General features: G+C 43.3%; 1 protein-coding gene across 3 annotated transcripts; it reads right to left on the bottom strand.

The window, feature by feature from the left end:
• Positions 1–906: 906 nt before the first annotated feature.
• Positions 907–5,882, bottom strand: LOC307079006 (uncharacterized protein). Of its 3 annotated transcripts, none has more exons than XM_079741056.1 (9): positions 5,486–5,882; positions 5,245–5,279; positions 5,005–5,154; positions 4,654–4,774; positions 4,222–4,437; positions 3,609–3,692; positions 2,836–2,977; positions 2,018–2,180; positions 907–1,656 (listed from the first exon to the last, which is right to left on the bottom strand). In XM_079741056.1, coding segments are annotated over exons 2-9 (1,113 nt in total). In that variant the 5' UTR covers positions 5,247–5,279; positions 5,486–5,882; the 3' UTR covers positions 907–1,421. The 3 variants fall into 3 exon arrangements, 2 of the variants coding, with proteins under 2 accessions (XP_079597182.1, XP_079597181.1); XR_013812022.1 differs by adding an exon at positions 1,807–1,916 and having other exon boundaries at positions 1,573–1,656; positions 5,245–5,882; XM_079741055.1 differs by having other exon boundaries at positions 5,245–5,882.
• Between the last annotated feature and the right edge of the window lie 8,886 nt (positions 5,883–14,768).

Here is a 14,768-nt window from a genome sequence, read left to right as displayed (position 1 = left end):
AATATATCTTTCCTTTCAAAGTTTCAAGGTGTGGGAACAGCTGGGAAATGTGCAGGGAATCATAATTGCAGGTTTAGTTTGCATGAGGTTTTGAATACAGACTGTGTTTAATGTGTAAGCAGTGGGCCACCAGAAAATGTCAAACAGACACATACTTGGTAATGTATTGAAGTCCAAGCTTTAGTCACATTTTAGGGGTTTACACTGATGACCAAAATTGTTTGGTGGGTGTAAAGGTACAATATAACGTTGACACCAAGCGTTTAAAATGGGTACTTCAGTCCCAATTCAAAATATTGGAGAGCTGTCCCAACCCACCCCCTCCTCCCCTGACTTGAAGCTATGGTATTTCTGCAATGACATGCAACGACCAGTCCTACACTGTAAATTGACCAGCTAATGTATATGTTTGCAATTTATTTGTTTGCAAATCATAAAATGGCTCCCTTGGCATCAATCTTGAAATCCCTCTGGGCTCTAAGCTGTCTGCATCTTTCAAGTCAAACTCAAAGTTTTAACCATGTTTTAGCACAGCTCTGGTCATGGAGCTTATTTGAAAGGTCAGGTAGAATCTACTAAAATCTAATTTGATCCAGTTTGTTGGCTTGCTTCCATGGCTGAAGGACACTGTACTTTTGTCCCCATTCTTTTCTTGTCTGGCAATCCGGGGTACTCGGAGAACTAAGTCATAACAGACAGGCCAAAACAACAAACTACATTCCAGCCCAGAACGGACACTTCAAAGGAGAACACACTGGCTGCAGCGTTGTCGACGGAGAAGCCACTATTTTAACTTGGCAAATATTGCTTAGCATTTTTTAACTAACTTTCCTTAATCTCTAATGACAAATCATGCTCAGTGTATGGTTTAGGACAGTAAATTTGACACATATTGTACCTTCAAACATTTAATTTCCAAAATAACTCAATAGGTGACATGGACGGAGACATTCCGATAACACAAAATCCATTTCATTCAATATATGGACCAGCATAAGGCATGGGTTATGTGCTTAAAGTGATCACATGACAAATCCAGTGAGGTTAATAATATATCAATGTCAATACAACCTGCATTAATACCAGTGGCTTTTGATATATTAAAACGACTATCTTTACACAATTCATTATTCCATTAACTCAGTAAGGCTCGTATTAAAAACATCCGTCATGAAATTCTTACAAGATAACCACCTCATAAATGTCATAATATGACACAAATGTCATAAGAATACATAGCATTAAATACAATTCAGAGACAATATGACCCAACAAAGTATGGTGTGTTGCAGTGGAAAAGCCACTCTGGAATCGTTATGACATCGTTAACATAAATGAGGTATGTAGTAGGCAAGGATACAAATGAGGCAAAGAGAACAAAGATGACCGGGTGATGGCCGTCAGAACCTAGTTGGAGCCCCTCAGCAGACACCAATGAGTTTGTTGTACTCCTGTTTGATGCAGCTGTAGACAGCGTGGTAGAAGTGCCGGTCAGGCACCATGAGGTCAGTGACGATCTCGGTGTGGTCGATATTTGGCAGTATGTAGAGGGCCGTCTTCACACAAAGGGATGTCAGGAGCTGGGAGAACTTGATGGACGATTCGGCGGGAACTATGATGTCATTGGTTCCGTGGATCAGGCTGATTGGCGGAATTCTGTCAGAGTTAAGAGACAATCTTTTTATTTAAGGTTAACATGGTGCGAGGTGAAGGCAGGTTATCACAGTTTTGGACCATTGTAATGGTTGATATTAGGAAATGCATGTCTTAAATGTGATGTGTGATGTGTGTATGTCTGATGCTTACACATCAGTAAGTCAACGAGTCATGAAGGAAATGCAGTTTTTTAGTATTCTCCTGTCGTCAACCATTTCATTCCATTTCACTTCACACCGGCTGAGTGACGAGAAACAAATCTAGTAAATAAGGAATGGATTGTGCACTTGGACTGTCAAAAACTAAAACAATTACACAACACCAAATTCAGGAACAGGATCAAAGTCTGTGTAGGTCCCACCTCTCCAGCTTGTCTTGGCTGAATGTGTTGAGGATGTGCTCTGGTGAGTAGTAAGGGAAGTTGTGGACTCCATTCATAGCTTTATGCATGGTGGACACGTACTCCACCGCTCGCATTTGCTCATGCTCATAGTGATCCACGATGTTGTATACACCGCTCAGACCTGCGCAACACATAAGAAGGCAGTGATCAAATTTTTATAGAATTCAAGTTAAAATATGCAAGAATTTTAAAATGTTAAAGCTTAGCTCTTGGGCACTGTGCAGTAGCATACACTGAAGGTTAAATACGGGTGTCAAAATTTACATTTCCTCTTTCTACAGTAAAATCTTGTTTGTGGATTTGGAATATAAACATTTCGGATTAAGTGTAAGGATTATTGCTGGCTTTCACCAACAATGTGGGAAATACTGCACACACTCACAATCTTTCGAACATTTAAATATGACAATATAACATTCATAACTACAACTTAATATGTATTACAGTTCTTATTTTCGATAAGTAAATAAAGATTTGACATATAGAATACAAGGGACCTTGTTTGTATATTCATTTGAGGCGGTTTCAAGATAAGGACAAAAAAAGCCTGGTGACAAATGTCAGGCTGTCATCGGGAATTGAAAAGGAGAGTTTGCTATCCGACCACAGAGAAGGCCATGCAAACACACATACACAGTGTGTACACAACAACAAGCACGCAAAATGAATCATACAGTTAAAGACTGTAGCCGCTGTAACGCACATAGCCGGAGGGTGATTCCATCTAAAAACCACCCGATCCTCGCTGACATTTGAGCAAGTGCCACAAGACTCACCAATGAGTCCTTTGATCGCCTTGGCGATGTTCCGCTGCATGCCCGCCTCGACGAAGAGCTCGTCTCTGCAGTCGATGAGGAACAGGATGGCCAGGGCCGACAGATGGGCGCCCGCAGAGTGACCCACCAACACTATGTTGTCCTGGAGAGGACAGACAACAGGACGCAGCCAATCAGAGATCAGGAATCAGAAGTAGCACAACTGTCATGGAGCTAGCAACAATGAGCCTTGGCTCCTGGGCACAACAGTAACGTTGTTGACATGAAGAACGATAAGACGACAATCAAGCATGTCGCAAGAACTGTGTATTCAAGCCAGCTGATGGTGATGTCTGATTTGTAATGTTAGTAATCATACCAAAAGGTCGTCGGTTTTCCACTTTACTAAAGAATAATTTGGATGTCACGTCCTGTCATTGTAATTCCCTTTGACGATTTGATAAATCCTAACCAAATTGAAGAAGAGAGCATTATTCCCTGGGCCGATCGATTTGTGGTTAGATTGCTGTTATTCTGCAGGCTACAGATTGAGATGCTTTTATACATTTGAACAAAAGCAAAAACATATGATGACAAGTTAAATTAGTATGATAGTAGATTTTACAATATGAAAGTAAGGATGGATTTAAACATGGATTTTCCAACAATAATAACACATACAGGATGTTTTTGCAAATATGCAATAATGACTTGGAAAAATGAATAATGACTTGGGGATGATATGATTCATGTTTGCAAGTCATGATTTATGTTCTTATATAAAGGTCATTTACCTTGTCAAAGTTGTACTTTTTGTCGTTCTCTCGTGCCCAAACTAGACAGTCTGTGATATCTTGGACCATGCACAAAACATTCCCCTGAAATTCAGCCCAAAACATAACAAATCACTTGAATATAGAGTAATGACTGTATCTCCAATAACATGACATGCTAGAAGTATATTGTAGTGTTTCCAATAGAATAAGCATTGTGTACAGGAGAAATGTAAATTTGCTCTTCTTCATGTACAATATTAACATATTGTGACCTCTACCTATTTTCAAAAGAAACCAGGTATCCACTTTTGCTTTAACCTCTCTTTAACCAGTTTAGCCTCCATCATTGAGATCAAACAACTATTTGACAAGTCTCACCTGGCGAAGACAGCAGCAGAATACAATATTAAACACACTCAAATATAAAGTAAGCCTCATACAACGCCACAGAGGAAATAAATAATCAACACATTGAATCTGGCAGAGGTGAGGAAAGACCTTTGCATTCATCGGTTTCAATCCCTGCTCCAGCATCTGACCTATATTCGGTCTGACAGGCTCCTTCGCACTCCTCTTGTTTTGAAGCTCATTCAATGTAATGGAAGGGTTCGGTGGCCGCGACTGGCCTTACCTTTGGGTAGGTGACGTAGTCGGGGCACACCACGGTGGCACCCAGCTCCTCAGCCATCCGCCTGGCCAGCAGACAGTATATGGACCTGTCTCCAGAGCCCCAAGCACCGCCATAGATGAACACCACCAGGGGAACAGGCTTGTCCCCAGCCGCCCTGCCACCTTGGGGGCAGTAGTACAGGTCCATCTTGTTGCTTCGGCGCCCGAAGGTGATGCCCTTTGGGTTGGATAACAAAAAAAAAAAAAAAAAAACATACACGTAAACATCACGGAATCTCTAAAAGCACAGACCATTTTCTCAGTATTTTCTCCGGTAGAAAACCCAAAGGCGTAATAGTTAGCCTATAGTTATGGCCTACAATTATTATGATTAACCTAGTGGCTACTCTTTTTTTCTTCTTCGTCATTTTCGACCTCTGATTGCGATACATACCTTCTCATAATGCTTCCGGTTTTCATCATTCTTGTACCATAACTTCCACTGGAAGTACAGTTTTCCGTACTGTAGGTATTTTAGTGTTTCGAGCACAGCTCTGGTCAGACAGTAGATTCGCCTAGGAATGAAACACAGATATTGAATGGCCTAAACTAAGCATGAATGCTTCATATATATATATATATATATATATATATCGTCCTTCAGGTATTCATTATGCGTAAGTACAGCCATACATTCACAATGAACAAAAATAGGTTTACATGAGACATGCATATAAATCAAGATAGGCTTATTCTAGTGTTGATTTTGAATTTTTCTGCTAATATATATTTGATGCTTGATTACCTGGGTCTCAGAGCCTCTATGTATTTTCTACAGCCGGGCTTATTTGGCCAACCGTACAGCCACTGGGCCGCTAAGGAGATCGAATAGGGTACACCGACCAGCAGGACGCCCGCTGCCACGGGCATTGAAATGCGATGTTTGAGAGATGCCCTTTACAAATGAAAAGTTCACAACGTCAACTCGTGCTCAATTAAAATATTAGGTAGGTGGTAAAAACAAATCGGTATTAAAGCATCTTACATGTTTCGCAGTATTTGAAGAGTTCACTCGTGATTCTGTAGTGTACAAAACAAATGGACAACTTAAACAACAAGGTAATATGACATAGGGCCGATACTGTAGGCTACATCAAAATACGGAAACAATTCGAAGAAGCGTGGACGTGTAGAAACAATAATACGGCAGATAATCGGATGTGTCTTCCAAGTCCTCCGTCCGCACTTTATGATGCAATTATGAAAATCCTAATATGCGCACTTACTTATTCCTCTGCGTAATGAATACTCAATAGAGTACAGCCATGGATGTATAATAAGAGTACACACAACGTTATCAGCACTGTGTACCACTCTCGTAACATACGATCACCTCTACTCTGAATAGCAGTCGACTTGACACACAGATATTGTGTATCAGATAGTGTGTAACAGGCCCGCCTCCTCCCGACCGTGGGTGCTGTTCTCCGGTGGTTAATTGCAGCGCATCCTTATATTATAAACGGCTTAAATGGCTTAGTGTTGGCGGTTTATCCTAAAGGCATCAGGGTCGTCGCTATACTGCTGGAAACGTATACTCTTATCTATTGGTATTTCATGGCGACTGAATGAGTACGCTATTACATAATCTTCAGCACTGTACATGCCGACAATCGGACGAATGTTTTCATCTCCCAAACGGAAATGGAGTAGATGCTACCCCGGAAATACACCAAGTGAAACGTTTGGTGGTACAATTGGGGTTATATTCGTTTTTGTATCCATAATTTAGTGACATGCTAGTCGTTGCTATGATAAATGTTAGTACAATTTTGGAAAAAAGCGCGCACAATTATACATATGCGCTTGCGTCCTTTTTTTTTTAAACCTATCTCAGGCTACGTCAATTGGGCAAGGCATGTTTATGATTATAACAGGTCAAAATATGGCTTTCAATTGACTTATTTAGGCCTTAATTAAATTATTTAAATCAGCATTGTAGGGACATGGGTTTATACATTATACTCTAAATGGATAATACTGATAAGTACAACTGTATGTCAAACGGAATTTCGTTCATTTACATGTTTATGCAATGAGAGTTGCTTGTTACTTTAATCGAATAGATGGGGGGAAATTGGTGAAGCACAATATTATATTACATTAACGTGTCTTCGGTAAGCGCCGAGTTTGTCCAGCAGAGGGCGATAGAATTCCTTGATAGAGACTTCCAATGAATGTGTGTGTGTGTGTGTGTGTGTGTGTGTGTGTGTGTGTGTGTGTGTGTGTGTGTGAGTGTGCGTGTGTGTGTGTGTGTGTGTGTGTGTGTGTGTGTGTGTGTGTGTGTGTGTGTGTGTGTGTGTGTGTGTTCGGTGCGTATATATAAATAAATATATATTATATTTGCATATTGCCTTGTGTTTTAATATGCATATATTTTTATTACCAATTATTACCATCTATATTAAATACATTGAAGCTCCTGAAAAATATACAGAATGTAACACAGTTACATTCACATAATTTTTACAGGCAATAGAACAATAGACAATAGAACAGTAGGGGTTGTATATGATACCTGACCAGTGCCTTGGTTATTGTTATGATTGGCTCACCATAGCCCGGACTGGGTCTACCAGGTCCTGGCTGTGTGTGTGTGTGTGTGTGTGTGTGTGTGTGTGTGTGTGTGTGTGTGTGTGTGTGTGTGTGTGTGTGTGTGTGTGTGAGTGTGTGAATGTGTGTGTGTGCTTGTGTGCATTTGTGGGTGCATATGTGTGCATATGTATGTGTGTGTATGTGTGTAAGTATGTGTGTGTGGGTGTGCTCAAATGCATATGTGTGTGCATGGGTGTGTGTGTGTGTGTGTGTGTACTTCCTGTATGTGCATGTGTATGTGTGTGTGTGCTTGCGTTCATATGTGTGGGCATGTGTTCAGTGTGTGTGTGTGTGTGTGTGTGGTTGCTGCCTCAGCTGCAGCGATGTGGGGAGTCCCAGGTGTTTCGTGGAAGAAGCATGAGTTTGAGTGGAAACGGTTCTCCTTCCACGTCGTGCAGAGTCAGACGCGTAGCTGGCGATTCGTGCACAGTCAGCAGTCGTATTTTCCAATAGTGTGGTCAAAATTCACAGCTTTTCACTGTTTCATTTTCAAAATGATACCACACACCAGGGAATGACTGTATGCACAGTGGTATTAACATAATAAAGGCTGACGTGCACATCCATACAGAGGGATCTTTGTGAATATAGGATTCTGGAAAGTTGTGGTCCTCTTACCGGGAAAAATGCCTACACAGTCTGTGTTTCTTTAGATTCAGAATGTGGATTTAGTCCCAGGAGAACAGATGTATTGAGGTTCTGATGGGTCTCTATTTGACTCACAGTCACTGCCAGGACTTTTTATAGAACACTGTAACACCGGCTGAAACACCTGCTTAACAATGATCACAGCCTACCTTTAACAAGAACATACTGTATGTGCATTTAATGAGCCTTTTAAGGTTACATAAAAGCCAGTGTGTACCATTGTATCAAATGTGGTGATTTCTAATAAGATAGTCAGGAATAATTTTGCCTTCAAAGTGGCATTCCAAAACACAATCAGGGTTTGGCAGCTTTGGGGAAGCGCCAACCTTTTCCCTGTCGAAACCAAATGGTATTGGCGCTATTTCCCATACAAGGATTATCTGTTTATCTGTTCAAGACCAGAACAATGTCTAACATGCTCTTAAAATGATTTCTTATCTGAAATTTCTTATCATGTTATGCCATGTACGAATGCAATATCTTATTTAATAGCAGTGACATGATCTATTGGATAGATTATCCAATCGGTGGGCGTAAAATATGATAACAGACAGACATCAAGATTTCTTCTTCTATAGTATCCTACGTCAGACTTTGCTTGGCCACTTCTTATCACAAAGCTTGTCTAGAGTGTACATTGCCAGGTCTTCTCTGGTTCAGGTCGCTGTCAGTGGGCCTCTTATGAGATGGTCCAATGTCGGCCGCTCAGCTTTTTAGTCACACATGGTGGGATATCCCCAATTCTGATGGTTGGTCGGTTTAACGGTTTCCAGTCCACCCAGTTGTCTTTGTGCCATGAGAGAGATGTTCGGCCAGTGTAATCTTTTGCCTGAAGTGGACATCAAGATGAACATTGGAATATATTGATGGAGATCGGATGGGATATTGGCCACATGAACATACAATAACATATTGTCTAGTCGCATACCTTTGTAGAGAGTCAAACTCTACGTCCCATTGTTATTTTGCATTGCACACCTAACCTACCTGTTCTGTAGGCTTATTTTCTCCTTTACCATACTAGGTTAAATGCCACTCCCACAATCCTTTCCACTGAGTCATTTTCAAAGTGTGTCGAAGCGGTGTGTCTGTTTCTGTGTGTGTGTGGGTTGGGGGGGAAGGGAGGGGGGGTTTCTGTGTGTGTTGTGTGTTGGCACAAGCACTTTCATCCGTTGTGTCAACAAGGGGTGTGTCAACAGCTTTAACAAGAAATGTATCATACATGGACAGTTCAAGTTCACACCTGTGTTTGTTTGTGTATATATCTACTAGGAATGGGAGAGAATGATCAGGTACCATATGATGTCATATGCGCTGGAGTGTGCGTGTGTGTGTGCGTGTGCGTGTGCGTGTGCGTGTGCGTGTGCGTGTGTGTGTGTGTGTGTGTGTGTGTGTGTGTGTTTCATTCATTGACATATGTGTACCTCTGTTTACTTGCCTGATTGCAAACCTTTTCTCACTTGCACTGTGGCTCGGTCCCCAACACAGCCTCCACATAGTCCAAACACAGTCCCAGCACAGCCCTTACACAGCGCTAACACAGCCCCCACATAGCCCCAGCACAGCCCCAAAACAGTCTTAACACAGCTCTAACACAGCCCCAAAACAGTCTTAACACAGCGCTAACACAGCCCCAACACAGCCCTAACACAGCCCTAACACAGCCCTAACACAGTCTTAACACAGCGCTAACACAGCCCCAACACAGCCCTAACACAGCCCTAACACAGCCCTAACACAGCGCTAACACAGCCCTAAAACAGACCCAACACAGCCCCAAAACAGTCTTAACACAGCGCTAACACAGACCCAACACAGCCCTAACACTGCCCCAACACTGTGTGTGTGTGTGTGTGTGTGTGTGTGTGTGTGTGTGTGTGTGTGTGTGTGTGTGTGTGTGTGTGTGTGTGTGTGTGTGTGTTTCATTCATTGACATATGTGTACCTCTGTTTACTTGCCTGATTGCAAACCTTTTCTCACTTGCACTGTGGCTCGGTCCCCAACACAGCCTCCACATAGTCCCAACACAGTCCCTAACACAGTCCCAAAACAGCCCCAACACAGACCCAACACAGCCCTAACACAGCCCTAACACAGCCCTAACACAGCCCTAACACAGCCCTAACACAGACCCAACACAGCCCTAACACAGCCCTAACACAACCCTAACACAGCCCTAACACAGACCCAACACAACCCTAACACAGCCCTAACACAGACCCAACACAGCCCTAACACAGCCTTAACACAGCCCTAACACAGCCCTAAAACAGCCCATCACAGCCCTAACACAGCCCTAACACAGCCCTAACACAGCCCTAACACAGCCCTAACACAGCCCTTACACAGCCCTAAAACAGCCCATCACAGCCCTAACACAGCCCTAACACAGCCCTAACACAGCCCTAACACAACCCTAACACAGCCCTAACACAGACCCAACACAGCCCTAACACAGCCTTAACACAGCCCTAAAACAGCCCATCACAGCCCTAACACAGCCCTAACACAGCCCTAACACAGCCCATCACAGCCCTAACACAGCCCTAACACAGCCCTAACACAGCCCATCACAGCCCTAACACAGCCCTAACACAGCCCTAACACAGCCCCAACACAGACGCCAATGGTTGAATTCTGCATTTCCCTTGGCGCTGGCTGTCAGGACACAGAGGCATCTTTTCACAGGCACTTCTCAAACACGCCGGGCCAGAAAGGACCTCCTTTTGACTGGGGGCAGCCATGGAAACGGGGTGGGTGGGTGGGTTTGGGGGGGATCAGGAGGTTTAGTTTCTAGGTGCCCGGGAACTCCAGAATGGCAGGCCCGAGAGCCTCACGGACGCCAGAGGAGTTGTGGAGACGGAGGAGACGGAGATGGCGTTCCGAGTGCCATGTGGGTACTTAAGGGGGGGTCGGGAGGGCAGGGAGGTGGTTGTGGTGATGGTGATGGTGTGGGGTGGGAGAGCACGGAAACTGGATGGATCTTCTGCTTGATCGCTGCAAAACAGAGCGGCCGTTCTGGTCACCGGGTTGAATCTTGGGAGGAATACTAAGAGGTCTGGGGGAACGCACTGGAAGAGGAATGCTTGGCACGGACAACAAGGAGCTAGAGGGATGGTCGGGTATTTACCAAGATCAATACCCTCAATGAGACAAGGGTGTGTGAGAGGGAGAGAGAGACGTGTGTGTGTTTGAGAGAAGGGTGCGCATGCGTGTGTGTAGTTTAGAGAGAAGTGTGGGTGTTAGTGTGTGTGTGGGCAAGGAGAGGTTAGTGTCTGTGTGTGTGTGTGTGGGTGTGTGTGTGTGTGTGTGTGTGTGTGTGTGTGTTCGTGTGTGTGTGTGTGTGTTCGTGTGTGTGTGTGTGTGTGTGTGTATGTGTGTTTGTGTGCGTGTGTGTGTGTGTGTTCGTGTGAATACATATGCCAGGTGAGAGGAGAGGGTGGAGGGGAGAAAGGGTTTGGGGGGAGGGGAGAGTAGAGATGGGGTCTCTCAGAGGTATCTGCCATCTCGATAGGTCTTTTTCTTTTTTTAGTCTACTCTCTGACAGAGTTCAGACTGACAGCGTCAGGGGAGTCCAATTTCAGTGCGTCACCCTTCTTTCCAGCGCTGTGGAGTACTTAACAAATGCAAACACATCTCCTCCTCTCACGTGATAAGAAAACATTGTTCTATAGCCTCAGGGACATCTTCATGAGGAGAAGACAGGAGGAATTAAACGGGTGGGAACATCCAAGGCAATGTGAAATACCACACAAGATTCAGTGTGTACAGTTTGTACAGTGATATGTACAGGCACAGCTCAGGTGAAATGCAATATTCAGTTGAGTCATAACCTGACAATAATGAGCAAGCCGATGTTTGGATTAGTCAAACATCTAGTGTGCTCACTGCATAAGCAAGAGGCTACGCCTTGCAATGCCCCGGGTTCGGAAAATCCTCAAGGATAAAACACACATTCACTGGATGAGTCAATCCATACAGGAATCTTTTCTCTATGAGTGTTTTTATTCTGGACTGCTAGCATTTGGACGTTTTGGAACTGTTGACCGGTTACTGACCTCTGTTAATGATTTAGCTATAACTGTAGTGACAACTCAAGCCACTAGAGGTTACTTATGGGACAACTTACATAGCGCAGGTTTAAAATCAAACTTTCTCTTTTTAATTGGGCCACATAAAAGACGCTACCACGTAACGGATTTTGATCCTGCCTTGAGTTGAGATGCTCAGCGGATGATGAGGTGAATGCCTGGTAAGAATGTAACTGTAAAGTGAAAACTCTGCACAATCCTGTTACAATAAAGACACTGAAATGTTCCAGACAGGGTGACTCTGTAAGCACATAGATTCTTTTACACAGCACCAAGGAGACAGGAACTAATGAATCCAGGACTTTCAGTCTTTGATCTATCTCCTTCTCAGTGGAATGCCCACTAGCACCTAACAGCAGGAGACAGGCCAGACGCCTTTGCGATGCTCCAGGGACCGGGGCTGGGAATGTGAAGCGATGTACCTCTGCATGGATGGACAAGGAACACTTACATATCTCTAATGGTCAGCGGGGATGTGTCTCTTTGGTGTACTTTGGTGAGAAAATACGAGAGAATGAGGAAACATTCCCCGTTGAGGTGTTGAAGTATGCAAGATATAGTATAAATGGTAAAAGTGCTTTTACCGTTACCTCACTATTTCATATTTCTATGTGAAGAAACATTCCAACCTTAGTCTATGAACATTTTCACTTTACAGGAATTACACAGTATTAACAATTCAAGTATTAAGTCCCCTTTGAAAAAAAATGTAGATGGTAAATTGGTTGAAAGATTAATTATAAGTATTATTTATTAAGCATCTTTTCAAACAGGCTGTCACAAAATGCTGAATGAAAATAAAACCTTCAGATATTAGCGACCAGACACTACAAGGGAGGTAGTGTCTAAACTGAAAATAGCTGAAAACTGTAAATAGCCTACTTTTATTTAACAAGAATGCTTACTCAATAAATCTCACTAAATCAATTCGCTGTACTCATCATTATCTAGTTCCTCTGTTTGTATAAACCAAATGCCTACATTGTCGTGTGTCGGAAGAAGAGTGATACTACAACTATTATCAGCGGACCCAAGCCTGCTGTCTTGTACTGACTGAAACAACCTGTTGTGCACAGCCTACTTTAATTAGAGGTTTCCCTCAGCGGCAAAAATGGGTCTTCTCTCCGTGCACGAGACCAGAGGAGGTCTGGCCAGTGGACCAATCCTACTGCGTGGGAGATAGGTCTGCCACCTTTTAGTATGAAGCAGCAAATCCTCTGTGAGTAAGGATTTATCACTGTTCAACAAATGTGACTGAGTGATTCATTCTGATATTCCCTCCACAGTGAATGCTGATTCACGTTTGACAGCGGCAGATCCACATGTCGATGTCTACGACGTGCACAAACACTAACTCACCTCCATTTAATGATGGGCCAAGACAATAAAAGCTATGTTATGGACTTGTGTTGCTTCGGGTTGTCTAGAGAGAATTACTGAGGTCCGGACCTCGGGGACCTCATGGCCTCATGACCTCATGCTCATACAAAGAGAAAGTATCACAAAATGGAAAGGTGCTCTGCGTTTCGTTGTTGTCATTGTGGGAGGAAATGTACTTAGAGGGCTTACAGAACTGCCATAAGACTGTTGCAAAACCCCAATAACACATGCTCAGGAGATTCCTCAGCACACTACAATATTATACATGAACGCAAACACAAAACTAAACAATGCATGTTTGTGCTTTCTGATAATCTTTTAAATGGTAACTCCACACATGCAATTCCATCATGCACACAGTGACAATGTCACTGTGTTTTTCTATTTTGGGGGTTTCTATGCAAATCCCCTGACGCGATTGCTATGTATTTTAGCAATCAGACTTACATGACCACACCAGGCTCGTGAACACACATGCACACACACACACACACACACACACATATACACGCATGCACACAGAAACACACACACACACACGCACACACACACACAAACACACACACACACACACACACACACACACACACACAGAATTACTCGCACACATGCACAAATAAATTGCATTTATTTGGTGAGTCTTTCTTGTGTACTAATGATTTCCCCAGAGACCAGAAGAGCTCATATCCCCACCCTGTCACCTCTGACTGTTGTTCTCTTCAAAATGTCCTGCGCAACATAAATTAAATATTCCCATTCGCATGATACAAGGCAGATGAGCGGCTCATCAGAGAAGGACCACTGAGTGGGCATGCTGCTCTGGGTGTCAGGTGACCCGAATGTCATGTACGCACAAGGTGCTCCTCGGGGTGTCAAGCAGTGGTAAAGATAGAGACGGCTGCGTGTCTTATTATAACCTCTTGGGGAAAAAAAAGACCCAACCAGGGGCAGCAGACGCTGAAACGGGGGGTGGGTTGTGGTAACGAGGGTCACCCCGTGCCTTCACCAGGATTACTCTGAGTCAGGATGTGCAAGGAGAACACGTGTTTGACGGCTCAGATGCTTGATATTTGTTCACGGGCAGAGCGAGATGTAAATGAGATGTCAGGATCGAACCTGTGACCCTGTGAAAGGTACGAGGTGTATCGCCTGTAGGTGAGCGTACCCTGAGCCACCCTCGCCACCCAGAAGATCGATATTTTTATAGTTAGGATATATGTGGCGTCAATTAAATGATTTTCTCATTCAGCATACCATTACAGCAAATTTGTTGATGCAAGAAATGATCTTTGTTGCTTCATACATTATCTTCTAATTACGAGAAACCAACAAGTTGTTCATTCCTCTTTGAGCATAATGGATCATATTGCTTTGAGCATACTATTTTTTCATTGTTAAGGAAACCGGTTGTAAGAAGTTGGTTGTTAATGTTGGATTTATAGCACATTGATTCGGAACCATTTAAAAACAGATATCTCCAGTCCCGTTACTCTAAATCAATTCACACCTTTGGTGGCAAATCACTTTAGTGGCAAATCACGACCCAGTGTTCATCAAGGCTATTTCATAAGTCCCATAAAGAGGTAGGGGTGAGGCATCAGCCTAAAGATGCTTACTGGTTTGTTGGATGGTTGCTGGTTGTTCCCTTTCAATTGGGAGTCGAACCACCCAGCCACTCCACTATCATGAAGCCCTTTCATCAACTACATTCACATTTAATTAGTACTTCACCCTAGGCACTTCATGACACATGTGATGAGCCATGCCCAGGTACAGTTTCATGTGCAGCCGGTTC

The sequence above is a fragment of the Pollachius pollachius genome (assembly GCF_949987615.1).
Source record: "Pollachius pollachius genome assembly, chromosome: 1".
Taxonomy (NCBI): domain Eukaryota; kingdom Metazoa; phylum Chordata; class Actinopteri; order Gadiformes; family Gadidae; genus Pollachius; species Pollachius pollachius.
The sequence above is the reverse complement of the archived record's forward strand: the minus strand, read 5'-3'. Positions and strand labels throughout refer to the sequence as shown.